General features: G+C 42.2%; 1 protein-coding gene across 3 annotated transcripts in view; it reads left to right on the top strand.

Annotated features, from left to right (window-relative positions):
• Positions 1-25,478, top strand: part of kcnh5b (potassium voltage-gated channel, subfamily H (eag-related), member 5b) — a 74,845-nt gene extending 49,367 nt beyond the window's left edge. For all 3 annotated transcript variants that reach the window (XM_035423766.1, XM_035423785.1, XM_035423776.1), the window contains 4 exons: positions 1,037-1,236; positions 2,977-3,229; positions 7,775-7,971; positions 23,418-25,478. In XM_035423766.1, coding sequence (XP_035279657.1) covers positions 1,037-1,236; positions 2,977-3,229; positions 7,775-7,971; positions 23,418-24,422 — 1,655 coding nt within the window. In that variant the 3' untranslated portion in view covers positions 24,423-25,478. The remainder of the gene's footprint in view (positions 1-1,036; positions 1,237-2,976; positions 3,230-7,774; positions 7,972-23,417) is intronic.
• The last annotated feature ends 400 nt before the right edge of the window (positions 25,479-25,878 follow it).

Genomic DNA, 25,878 nt, shown 5'->3' with positions numbered 1-25,878 from the left:
GCGTTATCACAATGTAGGAAAAGGGCTATTTGATCTAATCATCTACTCTGCTGTTCTTATTATGTCTGTGACAGATCTTCCCATTGCTCATGTGCCAGAGCTCTGACTTTGAGTAACTCTTTAAATTGTTGCCTTTCCTTTTTATTTTTTCTGAGTGGTTTGAAAATGACTGAATTATTTTAAGAACTATTTTGGGTCAGGTTTCTATGGCAACACTGCACGGGGGAGTAGTGTTGGAGTCTGTCAGTAAACAGCTCAGCGGAGCAGGAGAATCGGTGCATTCACTTCCCTCAAGAAAGCATGAACAGTGAAATGCAGGGACACACATTGTGGCACCATATGGCAAGGGCTGCTCTTCTGGGGTTCTTTGTTATGCTGTATAGCTGCAGTGTTTTAGTTGCTAAAATTGGTATATACTGAGTCCAATCCAATCTATGTGCTTCCATTTTGACATTCTTAAATGACCAACGTACATGTATCAGTAGGGCCACCAGTTTGTCTCCACAATTTAAACTTGTATTTCGGTGGTTATCCTCCAGGGGTCCCCATAGATGCTCTAATAGCACAGTCAAGTGACTGATCATACAACTGAGTTTATAATTGAGACATTTAAAAAAACAATTAGTTGATCAGTTATGATGAGTGTCAGGATGGAAAGTGAACATGGATGGAAGTTTAAAGGCAACAGTAAGCATGTCTTTGAGCCTGTGTTCCTCACTCCTGTTCCTAGAGAGCCACGGGGTCTCCTGGCTTTTGCTGTTAATGGATGCAGTGGTAACCAGAGGAATCCTGGCCAATTTAAGCCACCGTACCTGTGCAGGTCAACTGAGGCCAAATGTATTTTGTTCACCCTGGTCCTTTCTCGCTAATGACCTGGCCAAGGCTTAAACTGGCTGCATTCAGGGCAAACCTGCCCTCACTTCTTCATCAGTTGAGACACTGGGGAGCACCTCTACGCACATTATGCAATTATGCCGTGATGTCCCAGTGTGTCAGAAGGCTTACTTGTGCACCTCTGTCTTTTCTCATTTCCCAGCCCTCCTGTATGCAACTATTTTTGGGAATGTCACCACCATCTTTCAGCAGATGTATGCCAACACCAACCGCTACCACGAGATGCTCAACAACGTGCGTGACTTCCTGAAGCTCTACCAGGTGCCTAAAGGGCTGAGCGAGAGGGTCATGGACTACATCGTCTCCACCTGGTCCATGACCAAGGGCATCGACACTGAGAAGGTACATAGGTTTCCCCCCATCTCCTGAGGGAATTAGTTGTACTGGACCAAACCTCTGAAAGAAATATTTTCTTGGCTTTTTGTCCAAGTATGCACAAAGGTTTATGTGGCTGGGTTTATTCCTCAAGTATCTGCAAACTGTCAGAATAGACCCACTAAGCAAATACAAGGTGCTCCGGTTTTTCTAATAAACCTATGACCTGCTTTTAATTTGCTTGTGACCTTTCCCCAATTTCATATTGAACTTAATGGATAGTTACAAATTAAGTATCTGATTATTTTGTATAATATACTGGGTTAAAGCAGGATTACTCTGTCCTTTTTTAGGTAGAGAAGAATCTGTGGCTGATAAATGAGTTTTCTGAATCGTGCACCTCCCTGTGTGCCTGTCCCTTCTCATTCTGTTATTGACCCTGAGTCAGGCTGACTGCTGCATAGTCATGAAAGGATATTCACTAATAAGTATGTCACAAGAACCGATACTTCGGTACCAAGTCGATGCCAAAATGTATAAAATGTAACTTTATTAGCTTTTCTACTGTATCAGTCCAAATTGGTGCCGCACTCCTGCCTGACTGACAAGACGCAGAGGAAGAAGTCTAGGAAAGTTGGGAAACTGGGGATCACCTACCAACAGAAGAGAATAGCAATAAGTGAGAATGGCAGACAGTATAGTGCGTCTGCAGCGACAGCCTGGATCCACCAAATATAGGCACAGGACAACTGGAAAAATTGAATTTCGAAAATCATATTGCGATTATAGTATCAGTTTAACCTTAAATTAATGTATTGTGGACATATATGGAATTTTAATATGATATGCTTACCGTTTTGGACATTTAAACTCACATTTTCCCAACATTCCATTAATGATAAGAGTAAGCATTTCACTAAGCATTTAATTTGTTGGGTTCTGGAACACAGGTCTGCATACTTTAATTTAATTCCATCTTCTCCTGGGACTTTTGTCTTTTGTTCAAATTTCTTGTGCTATTACAGTACATTCACTTTTAACGTTCAATTGAAAAAGCAACATTATAAATCAGTTTTATGGGTTATTGTTATTGGCTTGTGTTAGCTACATCATACTAACATCATGCTGCAATCAATAAAGGTTAACAACACACTAGCACTTACTTTGTTAGTTTTATCACCGCTGCAGTGAAATAAAAAAGTTAACATTTTCTGTGCAAAATGTTGAGCTCACTTCCACACGCTACTGTCTACATGGTCCTACTGAATGCAAGTTCAATATTGTTTACTTGAATAATGTTAAGTACTTGAAGCAGATACTATAAAGCTGCTGTTTACTCTTAGCTGTTAAATTCCTGAAGGCTACATGCCACTGTTTTAGTTTTTTAAATGTTCAGACAAAACTTTTTTAAAACCATTTGCAAAGCCATTTGAAGAAAAAATTTGAGATTGAGAAAACCTAAAATGGAATGTAAAAGTTTTATATCCGCAGAATTGTTGAGGTGTTATAAAATGAAAGAAATGAGTGCCCCATTTGCACAGTTTACCTGTTTGAGTGTTTTTTGCTTGAAGATGATTCTCATGAGAATTGGTTTCTTCACAGAATTTGTTTAGTCAATTTGTGTTTTTATAATGAGAATATTTTTAGTGCAGCTTTCTGGCTTCTTACATCAGCTATCCTCCTGCTGTCCTGCAGTCGGTGCCTAGCATCATCAGAGGCCAGCTTGCAGACTGACACCTGATTTGGTGCGTTTCCTTCCGTTCCCAGGTGCTGTCCATCTGTCCCAAGGACATGAGGGCGGACATCTGCGTCCACCTGAACCGCAAGGTGTTCAACGAGCACCCCGCCTTCCGGCTGGCCAGCGACGGCTGCCTGCGCTCCCTGGCCGTGGAGTTCCAGACCATCCACTGCGCCCCCGGTGACCTCATCTTCCACGCTGGGGAGAGCGTGGACACCTTGTGCTTCGTGGTGTCGGGGTCGCTCGAGGTCATCCAGGACGATGAGGTCATAGCCATTCTAGGTGAGCGGCGGAGATGCAGTAGTAAATGAGCAGGTGCCTTTTTTTAGCCTGCCACATGTGTTTATCTAGACAGGGTATCCAAGGCCTTTCATTCCATCTGTTTTACCCCTCAGCTGATGTTTTGTTCAAATGCAAATAAGTACAAACAATCCCTGAGTGCTCACGCTGCTGCTTGTTGAGCCCAAATTGCGCCGAGCATTGCCTGTGAACCTGGATTCGGTGTGTGTTTTTTTTTTTGGGAGCTTTCCTCCTGAGGCTGTCAGGGTTTATTACCATCCCGCCGTCAAACGAGGAGAAATTTCCTTTCATCGGCTGTCAGGCCGTAGGGCAGTTCCGGAGCCATGATTGTATTTACTGTGAACGGTTCCTTAACGTCATTAAAAGCCCCGCAAAGCACCAGCGGAAAGGTTCATAAAAATCGTATTAGCCGCAGACGCATTGTGCGAGAATTGCGCGACATTAATCACCAGCCGTAATGGATGCCAACGTGAAGCCTGCTCCTCCATGGGTGGGCCTGTACCCTCATTAATGCTCTGTACAGGGGGTGGGCTCCAGGAACTGACGATGTGATGTTTCAGTCCCATGATCCCCGCGGGATTACCCCAGGGGAGCGGAATCGGGGCTAAGGTTGGGCCTGTCGTTTGTCAAAGCATTGGCATTAAGAGCCTCGCAGGAACAGGGAAGGCACATGACATTTCAGACATCTTTATGTTTCTGCATAAGGAAGCTCATCTGCCACCGCAGTGAAGTTCATAGAGGATGACTTTTCCTGTGTCCCTAACAGTACAATACCTCCAATGTGTTACGGTCAACCACAGCTCCATCCTTGAAAGAATCTAAGTGACCATGTGCCGCTTCTTTTCAAGCTCCCTGAACTATTCTCAAGCCCTCTAATATATTATTCATGCAGTAATAGTCTACATTGCCGTTTTAAACAGCTTAGTGTGCATATATTTTTAAATATTACTTCTAGCACTCATGCCTCAGTGAGCTGAACTTTAGTCAACTTTCCTTAGCACTACTGGCTACTCACAGATGCAACTTCCTCTTTCTCCCATCCATGACAATGACAGGCAAGACAACCACGTGTGATCAGTCAGGGTGAACTGAATACTAATCTTCACTGAGGATGGGGCCCAGAGATGTTCTTCATTGCAGTCATCTTTGCTGGATGAGGTCACATAGGTATTATTCATATATTGAGGTTTGGTGACCTCGTTGGTGACGGTCCAGTTGCCAAGGTTCACGCAGTGATGTCTGAGGACGGAAGTTCTCTGTTCTTATCTCCTGCTGATGCTCCAGATGATCCCCTTCACTCTGACACCATTTTGATCCTCATTATCACCTCTGCAAGAGAAGCAGAGAGGAGAGGGCCTAGCAGCTGGGTCCCCTTTTGGAAAAATGACATCCTCAGAGCTGTGAAAGAACTTGTTTCATCTTAAAGTGACACATATGTTACTGATAGGCATTTTGAAATAATATTATAACAACAGACATTTTCAGAGGTCAGTGGGCCGATTTTGGAAAGAGGGCCATAATTCAATGGCCCACATTTTTAGGATATTTCATTTCCACTAAATATTTGCCAGTTTTGCAAATATGTCCTGATGACGATGATGCCATATTTACATGCATTCTACTCCTCACAGATTCTCAGTAAATCTGGCCCTTTGATGACTATTTCATATGCTGTCATCAGATTGTAATTCTTATTGTTACTTGCAATCCTGATCATTTCTATGCCCTCTTAATAAAAATTTCATAATTTCTCATCCTTACAAGAGACAGACGTTCAGAAATCTGTTTTACAAATTATATTTTGGCAGGGAATTATTTAACCTCACATTATGAGTCATTGTGTAATAATGTAACCCACTGGACACCATATCCACTGCAAGATGGCACAATATTATGTAGTTTCCTGAGTTAGCCCCCCTCCAATTCTCGCACACTGGTCTACCAGTGCTGCACCACACTATACATGCAATTTCGAGCCTTCATCCTCTGTCTTCTGACAAGGAGAAGTCACAGTAATGAGTCCTCCCACAGAGGGATAAACCCCCATCCCTGATTCCAGGAGCAGTGACAGGGCCACTGCCAGTGTGAAGCTGCAGGTTAATACACAGAGACCCCATTCTAGGAAAGAGATTTGACCCTGTGTAGCCATATAATGAGTGCCTCTGCATGCTTGTCTGTATGTGGATGTGCAGGTATGTTTTATGTGTGTGTACAGGTGTGTAGACACAAAGATACATGTTTCACGGAGAGCCCTTCTGATGACAAACAAGCCTGACCTCATATAAAATTTCCTAGACCTAGATTGATTCAAATCTGGCAAATTGGCTTAAAGAGAATTTTGATGTAGTAACAGTATTGAATTATATCAGGCCTCCTCAGATCAGTTTTTAAAGGGAAGGTCAGCTTCTCTTATGTAAATCTATTTGCATGTCTCCAGCTGTTTAACCCCTGCAGTTTTAATCGTTTACTAAATATGTCATTGCAGCACAGAGCCAGGTCATGATGGTAATTTGAGTACAAAAACAGCAGGACTGCCCAATAGCTGTTTTATTCACTTCAAAATAAAATGGAGAACAACAAAAAGAAAATATCCCAATACAGGTTAATGGAAAAATAAAGAACATTCTCTATGCAAGGTTGCTGGAGAGCCAAACCCCACACAAGTTTAGTGTAGGTCTGTCTGTCCCTGGAGGCACAGCAGACACCTCCTTTATAAACAGGCCCGACAAAGCCAACCAACAACATCTTGGCTGATTACCAGTCAGTCTAAACTGTGCATGCCTATAGGCAAGCCAGCTGTGTTTTATCCCCGTAATATGTCAATAATTATTTTAATGTAATAATGAAGGAGAAGGCCAAACCTGCCATCGCAGAAATTACAGAAAGTCTCTTTAATGCGAGGTGGTGCCGGTTTCCAGTAATTTGGAATGGCTCTTCTTTGATTGATTTTCTGTCAGGTGCCAGCAAAACAGCTTCCAACTTTAGAATATGGCCATTTTGCATTTGTATGTATGTGCTGTACTAAATTTAAATGAATTTATAGGGGAGAAGTAGGCTGTTATAGTGCTAAATTGCATTTGATTAGATAGCGCTGTTGATTTCATCTCTCACCAATTTCCCCTCAGCAGGAACAGCCACCTAACTCCCTTCACCTGTGTATAATTATGGCTGCCACCAGAGAGAATGACAGGTTCAGTAAAATGAGGATGATTTGAGCCAATTAGCCTGCAGCATTTCCCGGTATTTCCAGCCTCCGAACCAGCAGAGCTGTTCAATTATCTCCAGCGGCTGATGGGAGAAACGCCAGAGGGTAGCTGTCCCTGCTTCTACCGCGCGGTCAGCAGACGGCACCAGCCAGTCCGCCCTCCAGGAGCTGTCAGTTACTGCGTCAGCATATTCCGCTGCCTCCATCTTAGAAGACCGACTGGCGTGTAACTCAGCGCCCTGACGCTCTGGCCATGCCCATCCACCTGCCAGCTTTCAAAGCTGTCTGTCCAAATTTCTTTTTTTTAGATTCATTTGATTAATGTGCCCTACATAGAAGTTGGTCCCTTTCTCCTCTTAGATCCAGAGGAGGACTCATTTCAGCGGAAGCTGAGTTGATACCATGAGCCTGGGGTAGGACTGGGGCTTGGCCGGTGATTTGTAGTCCGCAGACACGCAGAGCCTCCACAGTGAGCGATGGGGGCTTTACAGAGTTGAATGAGTTCCATAACGCCTGCCTGAGAACTATAGACGCAAGACTTATATCTCTCTCCTCAACGTTATTAGGTTCATTTTTTTTCTCCTCAGTCACTATAAACCACTTTCATGCAGCCGTGAGCCGAGCTTATTTGTTGCCTCACTGCTAAATCAATCTGATCACAGTTTCCCAATGGAACTTTGATTGCAACGAGATTCCGTGGTTATAAAGAACAATTTGTTAACACTGAGCACATGGAGTGTTCTTGACATTTCAAGTGGCCGAAACATTGGGAATGTGCCTGTGTGCACTATTTTGTCCGCAATGAATAACTCGCCCATTTCCCTGTAATTGCTTATTTATAAGTGAGATGTACAGAATGGTTCTGATGTCACAGTATATGAATGTAACACTTGATAATGTTGCTGGTTGCTTCGTTGTTAACCTAGCATTGATACATTGTTACACTTTTCAAATTCCCTGAAGAGGACTGCGTTAACCTTGTGTTAACTGTGTGAATTTTGTGGCTCTGTTACATTACATTTTGCCATTTATCTGACGCTTTTATCCAGATCAACTTAGATTTACAAATATAATCCATTTATACAGCTGGAGCTGAAGCCATTCGGGTTAAGTACCTTTTCCAAGGGTATAGTTGCAGTGCCCCAAGTAGGAGTTGAGCCTGCAACCTTTGAGTTACAGGTACTGTTCCCTAACCAATACTACACTGCCTCCCAACACTGGACGGCACGAATATGCCAACTCAGTGCTGCTGTCATAAAGATTATGAGGATGTTGATATGGAAAATTCTTCACTAAAGAAAGAAAATCCTTCTCCCTCTCAGGTAAAGGGGATGTGTTTGGGGACGTCTTCTGGAAGGAGACCACCTTGGCCCATGCGTGCGCCAATGTCCGGGCGCTCACCTACTGCGACCTACATGTCATCAGGAGGGAGGCACTGCTGAAGGTGCTGGAGTTCTACACCGCCTTCGCCAACTCCTTCTCGCGCAACCTCATCCTCACCTGCAACCTGCGCAAACGGGTACGCTCACAGTCCGTTCTGTCCTGTCCTGCCCCTACCGTTACTCCCTCAGACAGACCCGAGGGTCACGTTCCTCTGTTTTGTGATAGACGTGTCTGTGTTGCTGGACTGGCTTTTCATTGGTTTTATGAGGGTGTGAATTGCACCACGTTGAGATATGAGAGGGAATTATTAAGAATGAAAACTTATTGTAGACTGTTGCATCATTGTAGCCTTTGGCATCAGTTTTGTTATTTTACCTCAATTAGTCTGTCGTGTAGGCTATGTACTAATGACAGGATCCTCGCGCTCAATGCTTGCAGTTGGATTTTGGGATTTGCTTTAAAGATTTTCTTTGATCCAGCAACCTTATGCTAATTTTTTTTTATCATTTCCTAATGGTAATTTCCAAAAGCAATGTTGATGACTGTTACCCTTGAAGGTGCACAGTCCAATGACAAGACAAATCTTTTGTCAAGCCAGTAAATTGAGATTAGGTGGATGGTCAATTTTGTTTGAATCCTAAGCCTCGCTTTAATAATATTAGTCACAAATTGAGAATAATAAATTGTCACACATATCAGCTAGATTAAGAAGAGCATTTAGGTCAGAATGGCATGCAGTAATTTGGTTTTCCTGTCATTTTGGCAGGGAAAATCCTGCTCTAACTGATGCTAAACTTTATAATCCTTTCCCATCTTTGCTGTAGTTTAGCTATGATCAGGTCTTTTGCTGCCTCTTCAAAATCTTTTTTTTCTGAAGGACCGAAAGTAGTCACAGATGGGAATTTAATAGACGAGTATATCTTCTGCTGATGTTGTGATTTGTTTGAATTGTTTATCTTTTCGAAATGTGTGCTGTCATAGCCAGGCAGCTGTACTTCAAGGCATGATTTATAAGACTAGCCCAACTGCTCCCCCAGTCTGCATTTCACTGTATGCAATGAACCAGCCACGGAATTACAGCTGTTTTAAACCGGCCTGTTCTCGTGCATAAAATGAATAATTAATTCATACACACATGCACATGGATGTACACAAGTTTTCCTAGCTTTCCACATGAGAACACGCACACCCACACACACACTCACACAGACACACACATACTCACGTGTCTACTCAATCAAAAATTCAAATGCACGCACAAATGCACACACACTTACATGCAGCCAAAGATGCACTAGTATTACTTTACCTCCTCTGTCCATTCTGAAGTTTTGGAACTGTCTTGAACCTTTTGTCAGCATTTGTTTGAAGTGACTAAATTAGATGACATGATTTGCAGAAGTGTCTGCACAGATGGCTTTTTCTAGCAATATGTTTGAATGATACATTTTGACACACCTTTGGGTAAGCATTTAATTTTTATAATTTGCCATCTCCAATCCCACCCGAATTTTGAAAGTCCAATTTGTGAACTATGTTCAAGTCTGCTCATATATGCCCCCTGCTGTCGGCTCGGAGAGTGAAGACAACTTGCAGTTCTCCTCCTAAACCTGCGATGCCAGCTGCTTCTTTTCATACCATAGCCACAAGTCGTGCATGCGTAGAGCAGGGGCAGAGGAGACCCAATCATACGTGTGCGCTGAGAGCAAGCCATGGGGGATTGGCTGGCCAACAGGGATCGCAATGAGAAATGAGCACAGCTATACTTGCTAAATAAATCCCTCCCATCTATCCCTTAGGCAATGCAAAGCCAATTGTGCACCGCCCCTCCAGGTTTGCCGGCCGCAATCGACACTAGCACTGGCCGGATTTCATCCGATACCGTCGCGCTCACTCATGCACTGTAAGTGGAGCTTTTACCAAGTGAGCTACCAAGCAGCCCACAGGAGAGATTTTTTGGGAAAGTCTGTATATCCTCCTGTGCTTGAATAAGAACTGTTTCCACTGGGGTCTCCGTCGCCCCTGTTTACCACACAGAGACTAATCAAATCTCCTTTCAGAATCTGTCTTGCGAGGCTGCATTTCCTTTTTTCTAACAGGAAATATTGGTAATGAGGGTGGTGGCTTAGAGCAGCGTAGAGTATCTGAGAACACAAATCTGAAACAGAAGATGGTATTTAGAACTGGCGGAACTTTGACTGGGGACTGACTCAGTGGACTGCAGTCTCCCACTCCTGCTGTCTGAAGCATCACATCAGGGATGCTTTGGTTCACAGTAACATATCGAAATTCTATACTTCACTTCCTACGGCAAAACATCTGAAAGCAGGGTCAGAACATCAATCAATGTATTCCAGTTTTTACTTGTTTTTCTTGATGTGTTTGGAATGCCAGACTGAAAGTTCTCGTCTTCCACAATCACGCAGACACGTTGCAATGCGTGACGATCAAGGTAACTTTTCAAGAGCGCTGAAATGAAGATTTTTCCCTTTTGTAATTCATAATAATGACTCATGACAAACTATTCTCTGTGTCAGATAATGGTTTAATGCCAGCTGCGCTCAAATGGAAAAGTAGGCTACTGTAGACATTAATGACTAAAGAGCTTTGGCTTGCCTGTAGATTTTCTTTCATGAGAGTGATGGTCCCTAAGAGTAGGCTTTTTGTAGTGTCCTTCAATTCCCATCAATCTGTGATGTGATCACAGTGAGAGCATTCAAGTACCTTATCAGTGAGTAGATTTCCTCCCCATTCACTCCTGACACAGGACAGCCCATGGCTGTGATGGAAACATTTTATCCAGGATGACATCAAATATATTCCTCCTTTGATTAAAATTGAACAACTTTCAGTTCAGTGAATGGAGGGAAGAGGAGTTAGAGGTTCATGCAAACTCTCAAGACTGGTATTTATTAATTTAACTCGGAGTCCTTAAGATGTTGAAACTAGGTCCAAGTGTTTTTATGTGCCAAATCTTTGCTATGTCAGTAACACTTTAGGTTAGGATACAGTTATTACTGCATCATTTATAAGTGTATTATACTTTCTTAAAACAGTTTCTTGGTGCTTATTCCATTTCTTTATTTTTTCCCCTTTTCACTATTTATATTGTATAAACACACAGTATTATTAAATATGAGTAAATTTAATATTTTGAAAGGAGCCAGGGTTTCATATTATAAATCCAACAGAGCATTAAAATATGCAGTATTGCTGTTATATACTGTCACCTCAATTTTTGTATCCTCTAACTTTCTGTGGAGCAATGGACCATACTATTTAAAGGTAACCCATTTCAGGACTGCTTCAAAATTATTTTAAGCACTTACGTGAACATCCAAAGACTTTCTCAAGAGTGACAGATTGCCACGTTGCTTTTTTTTTTTTTTACTGTGATGACTGCCAGGATGTGCCTTCGGACAGCAGTTATTAATGGAAAAATAGGTTTCTGCTGCTGTGGGCTTTATGAATTAACCCATGAGTCTGTGCTGTGGGTCCATCTGACTCCTGCACACACTGAATGGGGTCTAATGACTTCAGCTGCTCCTGTTTCTCTCTATTCAGTGCAGACTGGCTCCCAGTCAGCCCCAAGACCCATCTGGGCACAAGGCCTTCCATTGGTCACCCTCGCCCTTGCCTCCCTGCTGCCTTTGGTTAAATGCGCCGTATTTTCAAATGGCCCAGTGCCATTTTCCAATGCCCCTCTGACCTTGAAGTGGTTCACTGCTTGAAAGAATGGAGCTTTCAAGGCTCAACAAACACCACTAAAAGGCAATTTCGCCTTGAGGCACCAACCTGGACTCTGTCCTGCCTTATTATTCTATAGGAATTGCTGTCTGTTGTAGAGAGGGTAGAGAAAGCTCACAGGTTCCTGGTAGTAGAAATCCCCAGAGAGAGGACGTGTCTCTGTGCCTGCAGTGGTTTTTTTTTTTTTTTTTTGCTGTGTTTGTGAAAGTACTTTTTTTAAATGTAGACTTTAGAAGTCATGATGTCCAGCTTCCCACGGGGGAGGAAATGGTGCCGGGAGATGGGATTACATGTTACCCTCAGCTGACTGCTTCTCATGTGGATTTCCTGTGATGAGCACAGAGGAGTGATTGCAGACACTGTACCCCTTTGGGGCTTGGCTGCGTGACCTCAGGGTCAAGACAAGCTCAGCCGAGAAAAAGAAACGATACACGTGGCAGAGCAGTGTTCGGTGGGTAATGAGTAGAAATTAATGCACATTCCTCATTTTCTGTGTCTGAAGTGCTGGTGTGTGGGTGCTTTAGCTCCCATTTTCTGCAGTAACGCTTTCAATCACAAGGATGCGCTTTCCAAGCTAGCTACAATGGGTGAATACGAAAATACCCAGGTGAACCCTTCATTGGCACATAATGCATGTGTATAACTGAAAGCATCTGCTTCAGCACTTTGGCATATTTTTTGGCTTTTGTGGTTCTTCCCCCAGTAGAAATGTCCATCATTATTATCCTGAAAACAGCTTGTGAAAGTTGTGAAATGGAAAAGTTCACCTGCCTGATAAGCATATCACCATGAAGCTTTTAACCTCTTGATTTGACTGAAAAGATGAGCACCTCCTTTTCTGCTGTCATAACTGAAGCCAAGCATACAGCATCGTTGCTGAGTCACCAAACGGATGTGTAGGGAGTAGTCGTTTGGAAAACAGATGCACATTTTAGGCTTTCCCTGACTGATGAGCCTGTTTGCGCTTAATCCCTTCATTCATGTTTAAACCCCCAGTGCATTCATGATGGATTTAATGAAGTGAGTTACCATGGTATGCACTCAAATGCAAATGGACAGTGCCAAGGGGATAATCAGATATTCCAAAAGTATTTCCATCAGTGCCATTGACAAAGGCATGTTGTGTTTTTTTTATGGTCTATGTGTCTTTTACTGTCTTTTCCCACAGAGCTGCATGCCTGCAGGGAGAATGCCAGTGGAATAAACTCTAGGGCCAAAGCTGCACACACGATGCACCAGAAGGCTCATACATTAATAATGTGTCTTAGGATGAAAGTGAGAGTGAGTTAGAAGGAAAGACAATAAAAGAGCGGCAGACTTGGAGAAGGTGATAGGAGCTTTGGAAAGCTATAGAAATTGAGCGTGACAGACAACAACAGCCATGTTCACCAATGTTTCAGTGCTTAGCTTGGCTCTTGACCCGCTGACATTGTACCATCCGAATGGACAATGAAAATGTTATTATTCCACCATCATACATCATTTTCAGACAAGAGCAAAGTGCTTTGCTCAGCACCTTACAGATAAGAGCCAGGGGACAATTCAGATCTAAAGTGGTGAGCAGATCTGTGTGGAGTGCCAGATGGATACACCCAGTATGACTGAATTATCTTCAGTGTACAGAGCTTGTTGATGTGATATACACTGCCCAGCCACAAACAGTACCTAACAGGAGCTACTTAACCCCTATATGGTTACAATGCCATTTACAATAGAATACACTATTGTACACTACACTACAATATAGGCTATAATTTATAGGCAATTATGTTCATATGACAGACAGAATGTTGAATATCCTCTATTGCTGGTGAACTTGAAACCTTTTTTAAAGCATTACAGAGTTTGATTTATGAGGATTTTATCATCCAGGACTGGTACTTGATTATCCTCTTGTCATTGGCAGCCATCACCAAGATGGCCAACACACTGAGAAAAATATCCTCATCATGGGGACCTTGTTACCCTTAGTACTAGTACTTTCTGAGAGTTTAAAATGTAAAAGCTCATCCAAGAGCATTTCACAAGAGCACTGACCTTCCACAATTTTCTGTTAGATTTTAAGTTTTACTTAAAAAGATAAATCATTTTTCTGGGTTTATGTGTTTGGAAATCATGATTGTTCACATTCTTGTCCAGATGGGGCCATGATGCAACCATTGAATTGTCATATGGTGCACATACCTGGGTTTTTTTTTGTCACTCTATTTTGCACCACATAATCCCTCATAGCCCATGATGGTCTCTGTGGCCTCCAAACCATAGACCTGGATTTATCTACATTTGTCCTGAACATTGAGTTTAAAGTTTGTTTTTATTTTTATTTTTTCTGATAAGTTCAATTATCACCAATCAATGATCACCAATTCCATCAATGGAAAAAAATATTTGTCTTGAAAACGTTTTATCTAAAAGTCAAAATTAAGCACAAAGGTTTATTGAATCCATGCTGGAACTCTTTGAAAAAACAAAACATTTAATTTAGTTTTATTGCTCCTTTATTTTTTAATGATATTCATTGAGTCTTATCAACAGTCCAATTGCCTTTCTGAATAGCAATACAGAACTAGCATCTTTCGATTCAGTTCAATCTGCCATTTCATCTTGTTGTTGAGAGCAGACACTGTGAAACACTGGATTATGGATTACGAAATTGATCCAAAACAATTTTCATTCTGTCTCTCTTTAATTGTACATTTGCCTTGAATTCAATTACGGTATTTTGTGCAAACTGAATCACGTACCCTGATCAAGAACGATACAGGCTGCAGAAGATGCTACGCCGTAATGTGTAGATTATTTTCAGTCCTTCTTTGACTGCAATCGGTTTTCTGACCTCAGCAGTCATTTAGATAAAAGCATTCACATGAGGAGAAGGGTTAGTCCCCCAAAAAGAGAGCAGAGGCCCGACAGCAATCTGCTGATTGGCCACATTCGGGAGGAAGTGCTGACTGGCGTCTGGCGTGGGGGGGTGGGGGGTGGGAGTGGGGGGGGGCTGGTCACAACGCCGTAGCGAAGCGGCCACCCTCTCTGGCAGGCCACCAGCCACTGCCCCGCCCTGCCATGACTGGTTAAGCGGGATACTAAATTACTGCCAAGTCTCATTAAACCCCCGGCAGAGAGAGCCTGAGTTTATGATTCATCCTACAGGGATTCCCTTCTCCGCCAGTCCCTGCTGCGATCGGCTTTAAGTGACAGAGTTGAACCTTAGCTCAAAACCAAAATGCCATGCCTAGAAATAGACCTGCCGAAAGCAACGCGTTCCAAAAGGACCGGCACAGATAGCTACGGGACTCACGGCGGGCTGAGGAGTACACTTTCTCTGAATGCACATCAGGGTGTAAGTGGCTTTAGCCCCTGATGTAAATATGCCTCGGTGTGCCTGTCGCCTGTGTGCGTTAGCCGCGCGACAGCACGCGACGGCTTCCTCTGAGGCCCACGCAAGCGCTCTGACCATGACATGGCTGCGGTGTTGGGCGTACTGATGGTCAGCAATCCTGCTTGCATTCCTGCTCGTTTACTTTGGCATTGTGTGTTGGTCCTCCTCCAAGAGAGGATCACAGTCAAGTTCCTCCAAGCTCATACGGTCAACATAGTGGAGCAATTATAAGATCGCCTGATTACACTGTCTGGGGTTGGCGACAGAGGATTATATGTGGAGCACGTTAATTGTATTAACGAGCTGGTGTACCTTATAAAATGGCCGCTGAGTGTAGTTTTTTTATGTTTCATAGATTATTCAGGTGTTATTACCTTAATATGCTTGCTCACTGTCCTCACAGTGTCCTTCTGTGTGCAAATGAACAATGTTAATGATGTTCATCCAACCGAGGATATCGAATATTACACTTATGACAATGACAGCATTCATGTGCAGGAGGAATTTTCCAAACCTGCAGAGTCTGAATGTGTTTAGTGCTTGCATGCATGCAGTGCTTAATTTCCTTTTAATTTGCACTAAGAAGCAGAAAGCCACTCAGGATTCATTTAATGTGACTACATGCAGTCTCATTCCCTGGGAGATAGCCATCTTATTAACTGACAGAAGAAAGTCATTCAGGATTAATTGAATGTGACTACATACACTTTCATTCTCAGGGAGCTGTCTTATTAACTCATAGAATGGTATTATCTTTGGTTTTGTTCATATATCAATCATCAGACAGTTTCAAAATATGTTTATTCTCTGACATTACCACAAAAAAAATAAAGATAACTGCTGGAAATGTGAGGCTTGTGTTACAAGTATGACGTAATGTACAGTATGTCAAACACACATTTCAAATGCTAGCACCTCCATTCTGTAGTATTTGCCACTAACTTTTTTAAAAGTTATTTGTTTTCGCACATGAACTCTGTTTGCCAGTTACATGTGAAATCAATATCAATCAGCTCCAAATGCAAATGGAAAAAATTTGAGACTGAAAATATATATACAATATAAATGAATAGTGGCCAGAGAGAATTCTGTCTTGAATTTTCAAAACAATAAAATGTACCAATGCTATGTCAGTAGTGGGACATACAGGTGAGGAACTGTGCCTGATTAAGTTTTGTTTTGTCAAGTTACTGATTTTATGCTTGATTACTGATTTTACGGTCTTCCCTCCTCTTCTACTTGATATGAAATTATTATGGTCAGTCTATGAGAAGAACATCTTCACACTGTCTCCCTATGTTAATTAACCATTTAAATCCAGCAAGCAGGTCCATAAATATCATGCACTATGTACAGTAGAGGATAGTATACAGTCTAACAAAAGGGGAAGAACAAACTGCTATATGATACAAATGGCAAAGCCCTTGAAATTTGCCTCTGTTCAGTGCAAGCATATTCATTAAGCATGCACTTACAGGCACATTTTACTGAGACTTCCTTGAATTCTTCCTTTCTCTTAATACATCAGTAAAATTTTATGTTTATGTGCTTATTATGTAAGCCCAGTAGGGATCAACTGTACTCTATCAAAGTAAAATGCAACAGGTAATTTAACTAAACGTTTTTTTTTTCTCTCAAGGACCTAATTTCCTTTGATATATCATAGTCTGCACAGCTGACAGGTTTGTGACCACGTGATTTCTAAGACCCTTCCGTGCAACGGAACAAAGAATATTTAGCAAGAATTAAAAGAGAAATGATCATAAATCATTTCAGTGTTTCATTTTTCTCAAGACGTGTGCACCCAAGGAGTTTCGGGCTGATGTGTGCACTGCTATAAATCTAACGGCTTGTGAGTATTTAAACGTGCTGAGTTTGCAGTGCTCTGTAGTCGTGCTGCCTGTAATTAAATTAATTTCCCACCTGCTCAAGGAAAAAAAAGTCGCTCTTTGTGAGTCAATTATCATATAATGAAGAGGGAACGAGCGTCTACACATGGACTGGGTACCAACAGCCTCCGAAACCCTTCACCAACCTTTTAGCCACCAAGTTTACAAACACTCATTTCAAATGGTTAGGTGGAGATGTTTTCCTGAACATTCAAGAAATGTATTTATCCTAAATTAATTAGAATCCTAAATGAATTTGTATGCATCTTAAAGTAGTGTGTATTCATGTTCCCTTGTGGACATGGTACAATGTAATTTTCACTGTGCTCAGATCTGCGTATGTGTACAAATAGAATCTGTAACAAACTGTTGCATGCCTGCTGATATCGTAAGAAAGAATATTTTTGACATTTATATTTTAAGGCAAATGTAAGTCCTGAAAGTGTCTTAAACAGAATGGAAACAATGGGTATTGTTTTCGATAGTTCAGTCTGTCTGATTACTTGAGAACTTTGTTGTATGAAACTCATAATAATTTTAAGTTTAGGCCTGGATCTCACTCTGTAAAGCTGCTTTGTGACAATGCCTTTCATAAAAAACACTATACAAATAAACTGGAATTGAATAGTTTCCAGTGATTTTCCACTACTGTCCTCATCACTGGCTCACATGTTGGCATTATTCTGCTGTTGTGTCCTTCTGTACTCTCCAGATTGTCTGGCTTCTTGTCTTCAAATGATTTTTTTTTAAATGTAATTGGCCCAATTAATTCTTTGACTAGGTACTGTAAAAAGAAACTTACATATTTACAGCTTTGGTCTATTCTGTGTTTTAGTTTAAAAGCATGAGGTATTAGAGTTTAGTTCATGTTTGAATAATGATGTCAATCGAAGTCTCAGTGCTAAAAATAAGAAGTACATTGTGTCTGTGAAAGGGATTTGCAGGTTTTGCAGTCTGGGAACATAATAATTTATTATATCAATTTGATAAATTGGGTAAAGCCACTATTCATTCAGATGATTAATTGATATTACTTGGCTTAAGATAAGTTTTAAATGTCCATATAAAAGACAAAGTAACCACACAAAAAATAGAACCACAAGTTACAACATATAAATATAAGTACAAATACAGTAAAGGAAAAGCCTGTTTTCTAGCCTGTACAATTTAACCAGTCTTACCATCTTCTTAATACTGCCACAAAATTCCCAGTCTGACGGAACCAGAGTACTGTGCCAGCACTTGGGATGCGAAAGGCTACTGCATTGTTTGTGAACTTATGAACTTACTGTACTTGTGGTTTGAGGCAAACAGGAGTGGTCATTTTAAAGTAAAGCTAGCTTTCCTGTCAGGACGGAGAAACCCGCTTCTCTTACACCTATTACCATCATAAAAGCTGCACAATGTCTCTCTCTTTCAGAACATTTCACATTGTGTTCCATGAAGAGCTGTTATAAAATAGGACAGACGGAAGTGTGGTTAGAACAATAATTTGGTCAGTCAACATCAGGATTACTACTGGGGTGAATCACCGTTGCTCACGCTCATGATTCAACTAATTAACAAATCATGGTCTTCAATCAAGACTTTAAGTAGAATCAGATGTCTTAATGCTGGACTAAAACAAAAACACTCTCTCCAGCCCTTTTCAGCTAAGATTGGAGAACCCTGCTTTATATGGTTGCATTTTTCTTTTTACAGCACTGATAGTCAATCCTGTTCCTGGAGAGCCACAGAATCTGCTAGTTTTTGTTTATTCCTTAAAATCAGCGACTAACTCAGACCAAAGAAAGGGGCTGACCTGAGTAAACAGTGTCATCAATTGCCGTTCTAATCAAGTGCTGAGTAAAAAGGAAAGCCATCCATGACCACTAGTGAGGACCACTGGCTCAAAGACGTGCTTTTCATAGCATTTCAACTTCCATCCATGTTCACCTTCCTTCCTAACTCTTCCCATAACAGATCAACTAAATGTTTTTATGTCTCTTGAATGTGTCGTTGGAGTGTCTATCGGGACCCCTGGAGGATTACCATTGAAATACATGTCCAAATCTCTGCAGGTCTTCTGGTTCATATCCCAGATGTCAAACTCCAGTCCTGGAGGGCTGCAGTGTCTGCTGGTTTTTGGGGTGTTCTCAACCCCCATGTTTCAGTTAAGTCATTGATTGGCTTGGGAATCCACACGCCTTGTTTTCAAAGCCTTAATTGTCAGCTGATTGACGGGAAACCACAAAAACCCACAGACACTGCAGCCCCCTTGGGATTCAGTTTGACACCCCTGGTATAGACAAACGGCCCTAGGAATAACAGGCAAAAAAATGTGGTGCATAAATAATTACTTTTTTAAAATTGGGACACAGTGTTTTATGTGTGTGGTTTCTTACGGAGATTTTGAAGCCACCAGAATCTCTTTATCTCATTATTCTTATTTTCTGCTGTTGCTTCTCATAGAACTCAAATACTGGTATTTAATTGGTCCTCATAACTGTGTGTCATTGGATCGCTTTGAAAATCATTCTAGGTAAACATTGTTTGTTCCACCTGTCACACACCTGGCAAATGAGAAGTACGTCAGTGACACATAAGGAACTTGGTGCCCATTAAAATCCCCACTTTATGATTTGAAATATTCATGAGTAATTGATTGTGGGCACCATCTTGTTTTATTCGTTTGTATTTGGTCAGCTGATCTTTGGCTTAAATCTTTTCTTCTTTTGTATCTTTTCCATGTGAAAGAGTTCATTATTGGGGCATTGTGGTAGTCCTATGAAATACAGTGAGGAGAATGTATAGCTTTTCATAACAAAGATACTTGTCATCCAGGCATCAGGCTCCTTACTGAACTAGTCTACTTCTGCTAAAAGCCTGCCACTTGGCCTTTTCTAATTTCCTCTCAGTTTTGCATGATATCGTCTGCTGGAATCCTGGCTGCTGTGTTCGCCCACATAATCAGAAGTCAGTGGCATGAGTGACTGAGCTGACTGTACAGTAACCGTGTGCAAGTGCTCGCTGTTCTGGTTGCCCGTTTATGCTGGATACTGATAGGCTCAAATGGTGTGGTTTGGCTTGCAAGTGTTTATTTCAAAAACAGCAGTTTTGGACAGTGGTTCTGCGAACAGTGTTCTGATTCTGAACTCGGCTGTTAATAATTGATGTGTTTATTTGTAATCCATCTGAAGAGTTTAAGACCCATAAACCACGCTTGACTTCCCTTGGCATATTAAACTTCCTCTGACTGAGAAAAGGCTTCTCTTTCCAGAATCTTCTGCTGATTGCACTGGGAAATAATAGCCCTGCAGCAGGACACGCCCAGTCCCCTGGCACTCTGAACTGTGAGCTGGCACATCTGATCAAAAGCCTCGCTGCTGGCATAGCAGAGCCTCGATAAGTCTCTTGTTTTCCACTGTGCCACCTCATCCGCATCGTTGTCATCCCAGAACATCTTCCGTGTCTCAGTGACACCTTGAACCACATCAAAGCTCCTGGATCCCTCTCTGCATGACGTTGCTCATGTAGATTTGTATTCAGCCAGAGGGCCTCTCAGCAGGTGTGGAATACTTGCTGCACAGGGAAGGTGTAGTACATGTGTCAACAGGCAATGTTGGAGACAGTGTAACAGAGCTACTAGATTAACTACATTTCCCAGTAGCATGTGGTGGCTTAACTACTTTGAGAAACAATTATCGTTCAAGTAGCAAAGTTATTTTTTTAACTGAGTAGTGAGGTAGTGTGGACAAAGCTACATTTCCCCACAGGCTAAACTGTGGAAGCAAGCTTTAGCTTTTTAATCTTTAATTATTTTAAGTGGAAAAAATAGCCTATAGGCTCTTGCAACTGTTTCTGCTGGGGATGTGGAACATTGTCTATGGTCTCTGACCACTTGGCGTGAAAGTGATGTCCAGTAAAATAAATGCCTGCAACAAGTACTACAGGATTATTTTCCCTCAGCATGAGTAAATGGCCCTTAGACAAAATCACTTCATGGATGTGGAGCCAGAGTCTGCTGTACTATAGCTATACCTCACGTCATTCTTTCGGTGCATCCGTGAGATTAATGTAGTTGGCTGTTAAGTTATTTAGTAATGCAAGGCACGTTTTGTTGTTTTTTTTAATAAACAAACTGTGTCATTTCGTTTGGGGAATGTGATTAGGGTTTAGCCTATTTTTTTTTGGCTTGGTGAATTTGTGGCTTTGCATTCGTGAAATCATGGATGACCAAGTGCCAGAACTGTGTCTGTTAGCTAATGTTTAGTAATTCTAGTTATTCTTCATTTTCAGAGTAGCTTCCCCAACACTGGCAACAGCACACCCTTCAATCATAAGTATGGTTATGAGAGCAGGGCTGCTGGGCCTCCTACAGTATTACATTTGCATCGTAGTCCCATCTCCTTAGAAACACTGTGCTAAACACTGGTCGTTGACTCTGTTCTTGTCTGAAAAGTCCCAGTAACAAATAAACTTCCCATTCGTAGGGAAAGTGCAAATTATAATTTCACTGTCCTCGGACAACAGCTGAATGTATTACACAAGTAGATTAGCGATCAGCAAAAGTGGTTGAAAAGGACAGGACTCTTAATGAATAGTCAATCAATTACGTTAAGGGAAAAGAAAAGCGGCCTCTCCACGGCCATTTGATTGATGGGGCCTCTCTTCTGAACAACGTGCGGTTCCCAGCTGCACTGCAATTACGCCGGCATGACAAGCAAACGGCATTAATACTGAGCGGATGTAATAGAGCTTTTCAGAGAGGGGGGAAGAGTCTAGCCAGGAGTGCTACAGAGAGCAAGATGTGAAATAACTGCTCCCAGTAAGTCTCACCATCAGCTACTAAGAGATTTTATGCCAATAAAAATAACACATGAGCCTCTCCACCACTAATTCTTGTCATTTACAGCATAATTAGCCAGAAGCGCTGTCTCTCCAAGTTGGCTGAGAGTGGCTTAAATAATGTAAAATGGCACAGGAGGTTGGATGTATTATTTAACAGCGGCCTCCCAAAGCCAACACTTGGGGGTAGGAACAGCGCCGGCAGAACAAGAGCGCGCGATGGCCGTTGTTCTATTTATATCTCGACCGATTGCCTGTTGTCGGGGCGATCGGGGGCCACTTTCATCGGCGCGCACTGCGACGGCTCCCCGCGCTCACGGCCTGTCGATGTGCCCGTGGTGATAAAACCGCGTTTATGTCCCGTTTGCCTCTCACCACGTCTCATTAAGAGAATAACATTTTAATGGAATATGAACGCTAAATCTTTCACGCCGTTTGGGAAAACATTGTCTAACCGAGGTTATTGAAGCCAAACAGTCGTTTCCGAGGAACCCGCATGCAAATCTTACACAGTCTCTGTGTGAGCACAGGAGTCCAAAAAACCTCTTAGGAAGTGCTGAGGTCCGCTTAGCTTTGCTGTTAAACCGCTTTGCTATGCTCAGCAAGGACTGTGCTGTGACCGGTGTGGCCTGTAGCATGGCCTCAGCCATTTACTCCTTGGTCAATATAGCATGCAGCTCACACTCAGCTCTTTACAGTCAATGAAGACACAGGAAGTAAGACGTAGGGAGAGTGTCAAGCCCTGCTATCCATCAGAAAGACTGAAGCTGTGCTTCACTGGGCCGGAGCCCTGGAGCCGCTGTTTGGAGCTCCAGTCTGTAATACTACACACACTAATCCAATGCAAGCCTCCAGAGAGTCTCCACAAAACCTTACTGAACTCCCTACAGGACAACATCAGAAACCAATCTGGACCTCATAACTGCCGTCTGGCTTATTAACAAACGCTAATAAGCCGTTTCATAATGTCTGCTTGTATGGTGAATTAATATAAGACTTCAGTGACGGTTGTTGAGCTGAAAATAGACGGAGCAGAAAACTTCACTTTAAACAGATCATTGGTCTCAATCTATTTTCTTTCATTTTCCTTTGTTAACAAGTGCCAATTATCTGAATAATCAATTGGCAGGTAAAAAGAACTTCTTCCCATCAAGTTACAGAGATTAAGCAATAAATGAAATAGGGTGGCTTGCCCTATGACCTATGCCACACATTTGCCTGTAAAAAGTGCTGTGTATTTCATTACTGTGGCCTTGTGCCTGTGTAGTTATATACTTGATATGTTAGCACTGTATGTATGTGCTTACTCTATGGGAAAACGTGTAATGACATAGCATACTGCACTTACATGTACTTACATACAGTGTTACATGCGCAATGCTTAAATGCGTAATTACAGTGGAAGGTAGCTGTGCAGTGCACCAAAGGGCAATTCCTGTTATCTCATGGTTAGTTCTTTTCATTCCCACAGTCTACCTGTGGACTGAGGATAATACCTGCCATCAATACACACCCATTCTTATTACTTTCCTGTTTATGCGATCGATAGAGGTCCCAAGCCACATTAATTAATGTGTTATGGCATCATGTGCTCCTACTGTATAATGTTCAGCTACAGGTTAGTAATACAGTTGGTGGTTTTGCACATACTGTACCACGCAAAGCATTTGTCATGGTTTTGTAAGGGAGGAACTGTACTAGAGCGGTCCACACTTCAGCTTGTTCTCCTGTGTCTTGTAGATAATCTTCCGGAAGATCATAGATGTGAAGAAGGAGGAGGAGGAGCGGCAGCGACAGAAGAATGAGGTGACACTCTCCATCCCGGTGGACCATCCCGTCAGGAAGCTTTTCCAGAAGTTCAAGCAGCAGAAGGAGATGCGCAATCAGGGCTCCTCCCAGCTGGACCTGGAGAAGAACCAGCTGCAGGCGGAGCACCAGCTGAACCCCCACTCCCACCAGCACCACCCGCTCCAGCACTCGCACCCCATGCAGAACGGGGCCTCCACCACCGGCAACAGCAGCGTGGTCACCGTCTCCCAGATCACCCCCATCCAGAACTCGCTGGTGTACATCAAGACCAGCGAGCCCAGCAAGCAGAACAATCGCGACATCATGGAGCTCAAACCCAGCCTGACCGTCAGCGACCAGAACTGCCTCAAGGTCACCAGCCCCATGCGACTCAAGCCCGCCAGCAACCGCGGCTGGATGCGCCTGAAAAACAACATGGCCGCTCCCGAGGAGAAGAAGGAGGACTGGAACAACGTCTCCAAAGCCGGGTCCATGGAGCTTCTCTCGGAGGACAGCAGGAGCCAGGACTCGGAGGGCAGGGGCAGCGTGGGGGACAGGAAGAACCCCCTGCGCAAGACGGGCTCCTGTGACAGCGGCATCACCAAGAGCGACCTGCGCATAGACAAGCTGGGGGAGGCGCGGAGCCCCTTGGACCGCAGTCCCCTGGAGCACAGCCCCATTCCGGTGGAGGTGCGCCACCCCTTCTACCCAATCCCCGAGCAGGCCTTGCACACCACGCTACAGGAGACCAAGCTGCAGCTCAAGGAGGACATTCAGACACTCAGCAGCCGAATGGCTTCCCTGGAGTCGCAGGTGGCTGAGATCTTGAAACTTCTCTCCGAGAAGAGGAAGCCACCACAGACTTCCGCCCCCAAAACCAAAATCAAATGCCAGGACATTTTCACCGTCTCCAGACCAGTCACACCCGACTCAGAGAAAGACGATGGGCAGTTTTGAACTGCTCACTGTTTTCTTGTTAATTTATCTCTTTTAGTTATTTGCACCCATGCCTTTTCTCTCATTGAGGAGAGGAGCAAGAGAAACATATTTTGTGTAAAATGGACAAATTATTTTCCCTTGTAAATATCTTTCTGCATGTCCAGCTGGATTCTGGCCTGCCAAAGAAACTTAATAACTAACTATTGCTTGTATATTATGCAGTTTACTGCATGCAAAATAAAGAAGAGAATTATTTATTGTTCTAACTGTATCTCCAGGAATTTAGATTGTTTTAATGATGTCGATTCACAATGAAGAAATTCAGGGTTTGGGAATTTGGAGAACATTTCCTGTTGGTATTATATAAATATGTGAATTGCATCAAAAAGGTAAAATAATAATAATAATAATTAAATCAATAAACTCTGTCATTATAAGGTGCTTGATTAATCTTTTTAGATCTTTTATATTTCCATTTTGGTATCATTTTTGTACATTTTACATTGCATTTTGTGTGAAATTAATAATTTTTGTTAAATGGGCATCAAGGCATCCAGGTGACACTGTCTCTTCATATTTGATCAAGACAGCTGAGTAGTCAAGCTTGGTTCCTCTCTCTCAACGTACGTTTTAATGCTGTTTATCCAAACAAGGTGACAGAGAACTTTAAAACTTAGACACAGCAGAGATATGATTTAATCAATATGTTGGTCACAGCTACTGTACTGTAAACCTTTTGTCCCATTGCTCCAGATGCAAAAGTGAACATACAGAATTTGTGATAACATTAGTGAATCAATGATGCCTTGACAATCTCTTGTGGGGGGCATATATTGTATTCACCAGTAACTTTCTTAATCTTACTAGCTATTAGCTTACTAGCTATGATTTGTAGAATTGATGCCCACTTTCAGAAGTAAGAGGTGAATTGGTAGCACAATGAAATGCATTTGAAATAGATGGTATCACATTGGAAATATAAATGCGAAAAAGTATATAATGTGAATAGATGTTCCCATTTATACATTTATATTTTAATGTATTTATTGAAAAAATATATATATTTAACTTGAATAGTATCCATGTATTGTTTTAATTTATTTTCACTATTTATGAAATATTTACAGAAAATTTTCTCCAGATGGGGGGAGGTGGTCTCTTGAACACCTCTGACTGAGAGGACCAGCCTCCGTGTATTGGAGTTGCACTGCTGAGTTAAGTTGTGTGGGGATGCCTAATGCCTGCCCTGTAAAACAATGTGTTTTTGTCTACCCTTCAAAGAAAGGAGCATTCTTACTCATAAAACCCAAAAACACATGCCATTCCAGTATGCAGACATAACCAGGAAGATATAATTGCTTTAGTCCTTTTACTGTCGCTTAGTTACAGTACTCTCCACATGCAAAATGAATATACTTTCACTGGCCCACTTATGGTGTGTTGCTGGTTGTGGTCAGCACTGATCAATGACACC

Source organism: Anguilla anguilla, chromosome 1 (genome assembly GCF_013347855.1).
Source record: "Anguilla anguilla isolate fAngAng1 chromosome 1, fAngAng1.pri, whole genome shotgun sequence".
NCBI lineage: Eukaryota > Metazoa > Chordata > Actinopteri > Anguilliformes > Anguillidae > Anguilla > Anguilla anguilla.
This window is presented reverse-complemented; position numbering and strand designations above follow the sequence as displayed.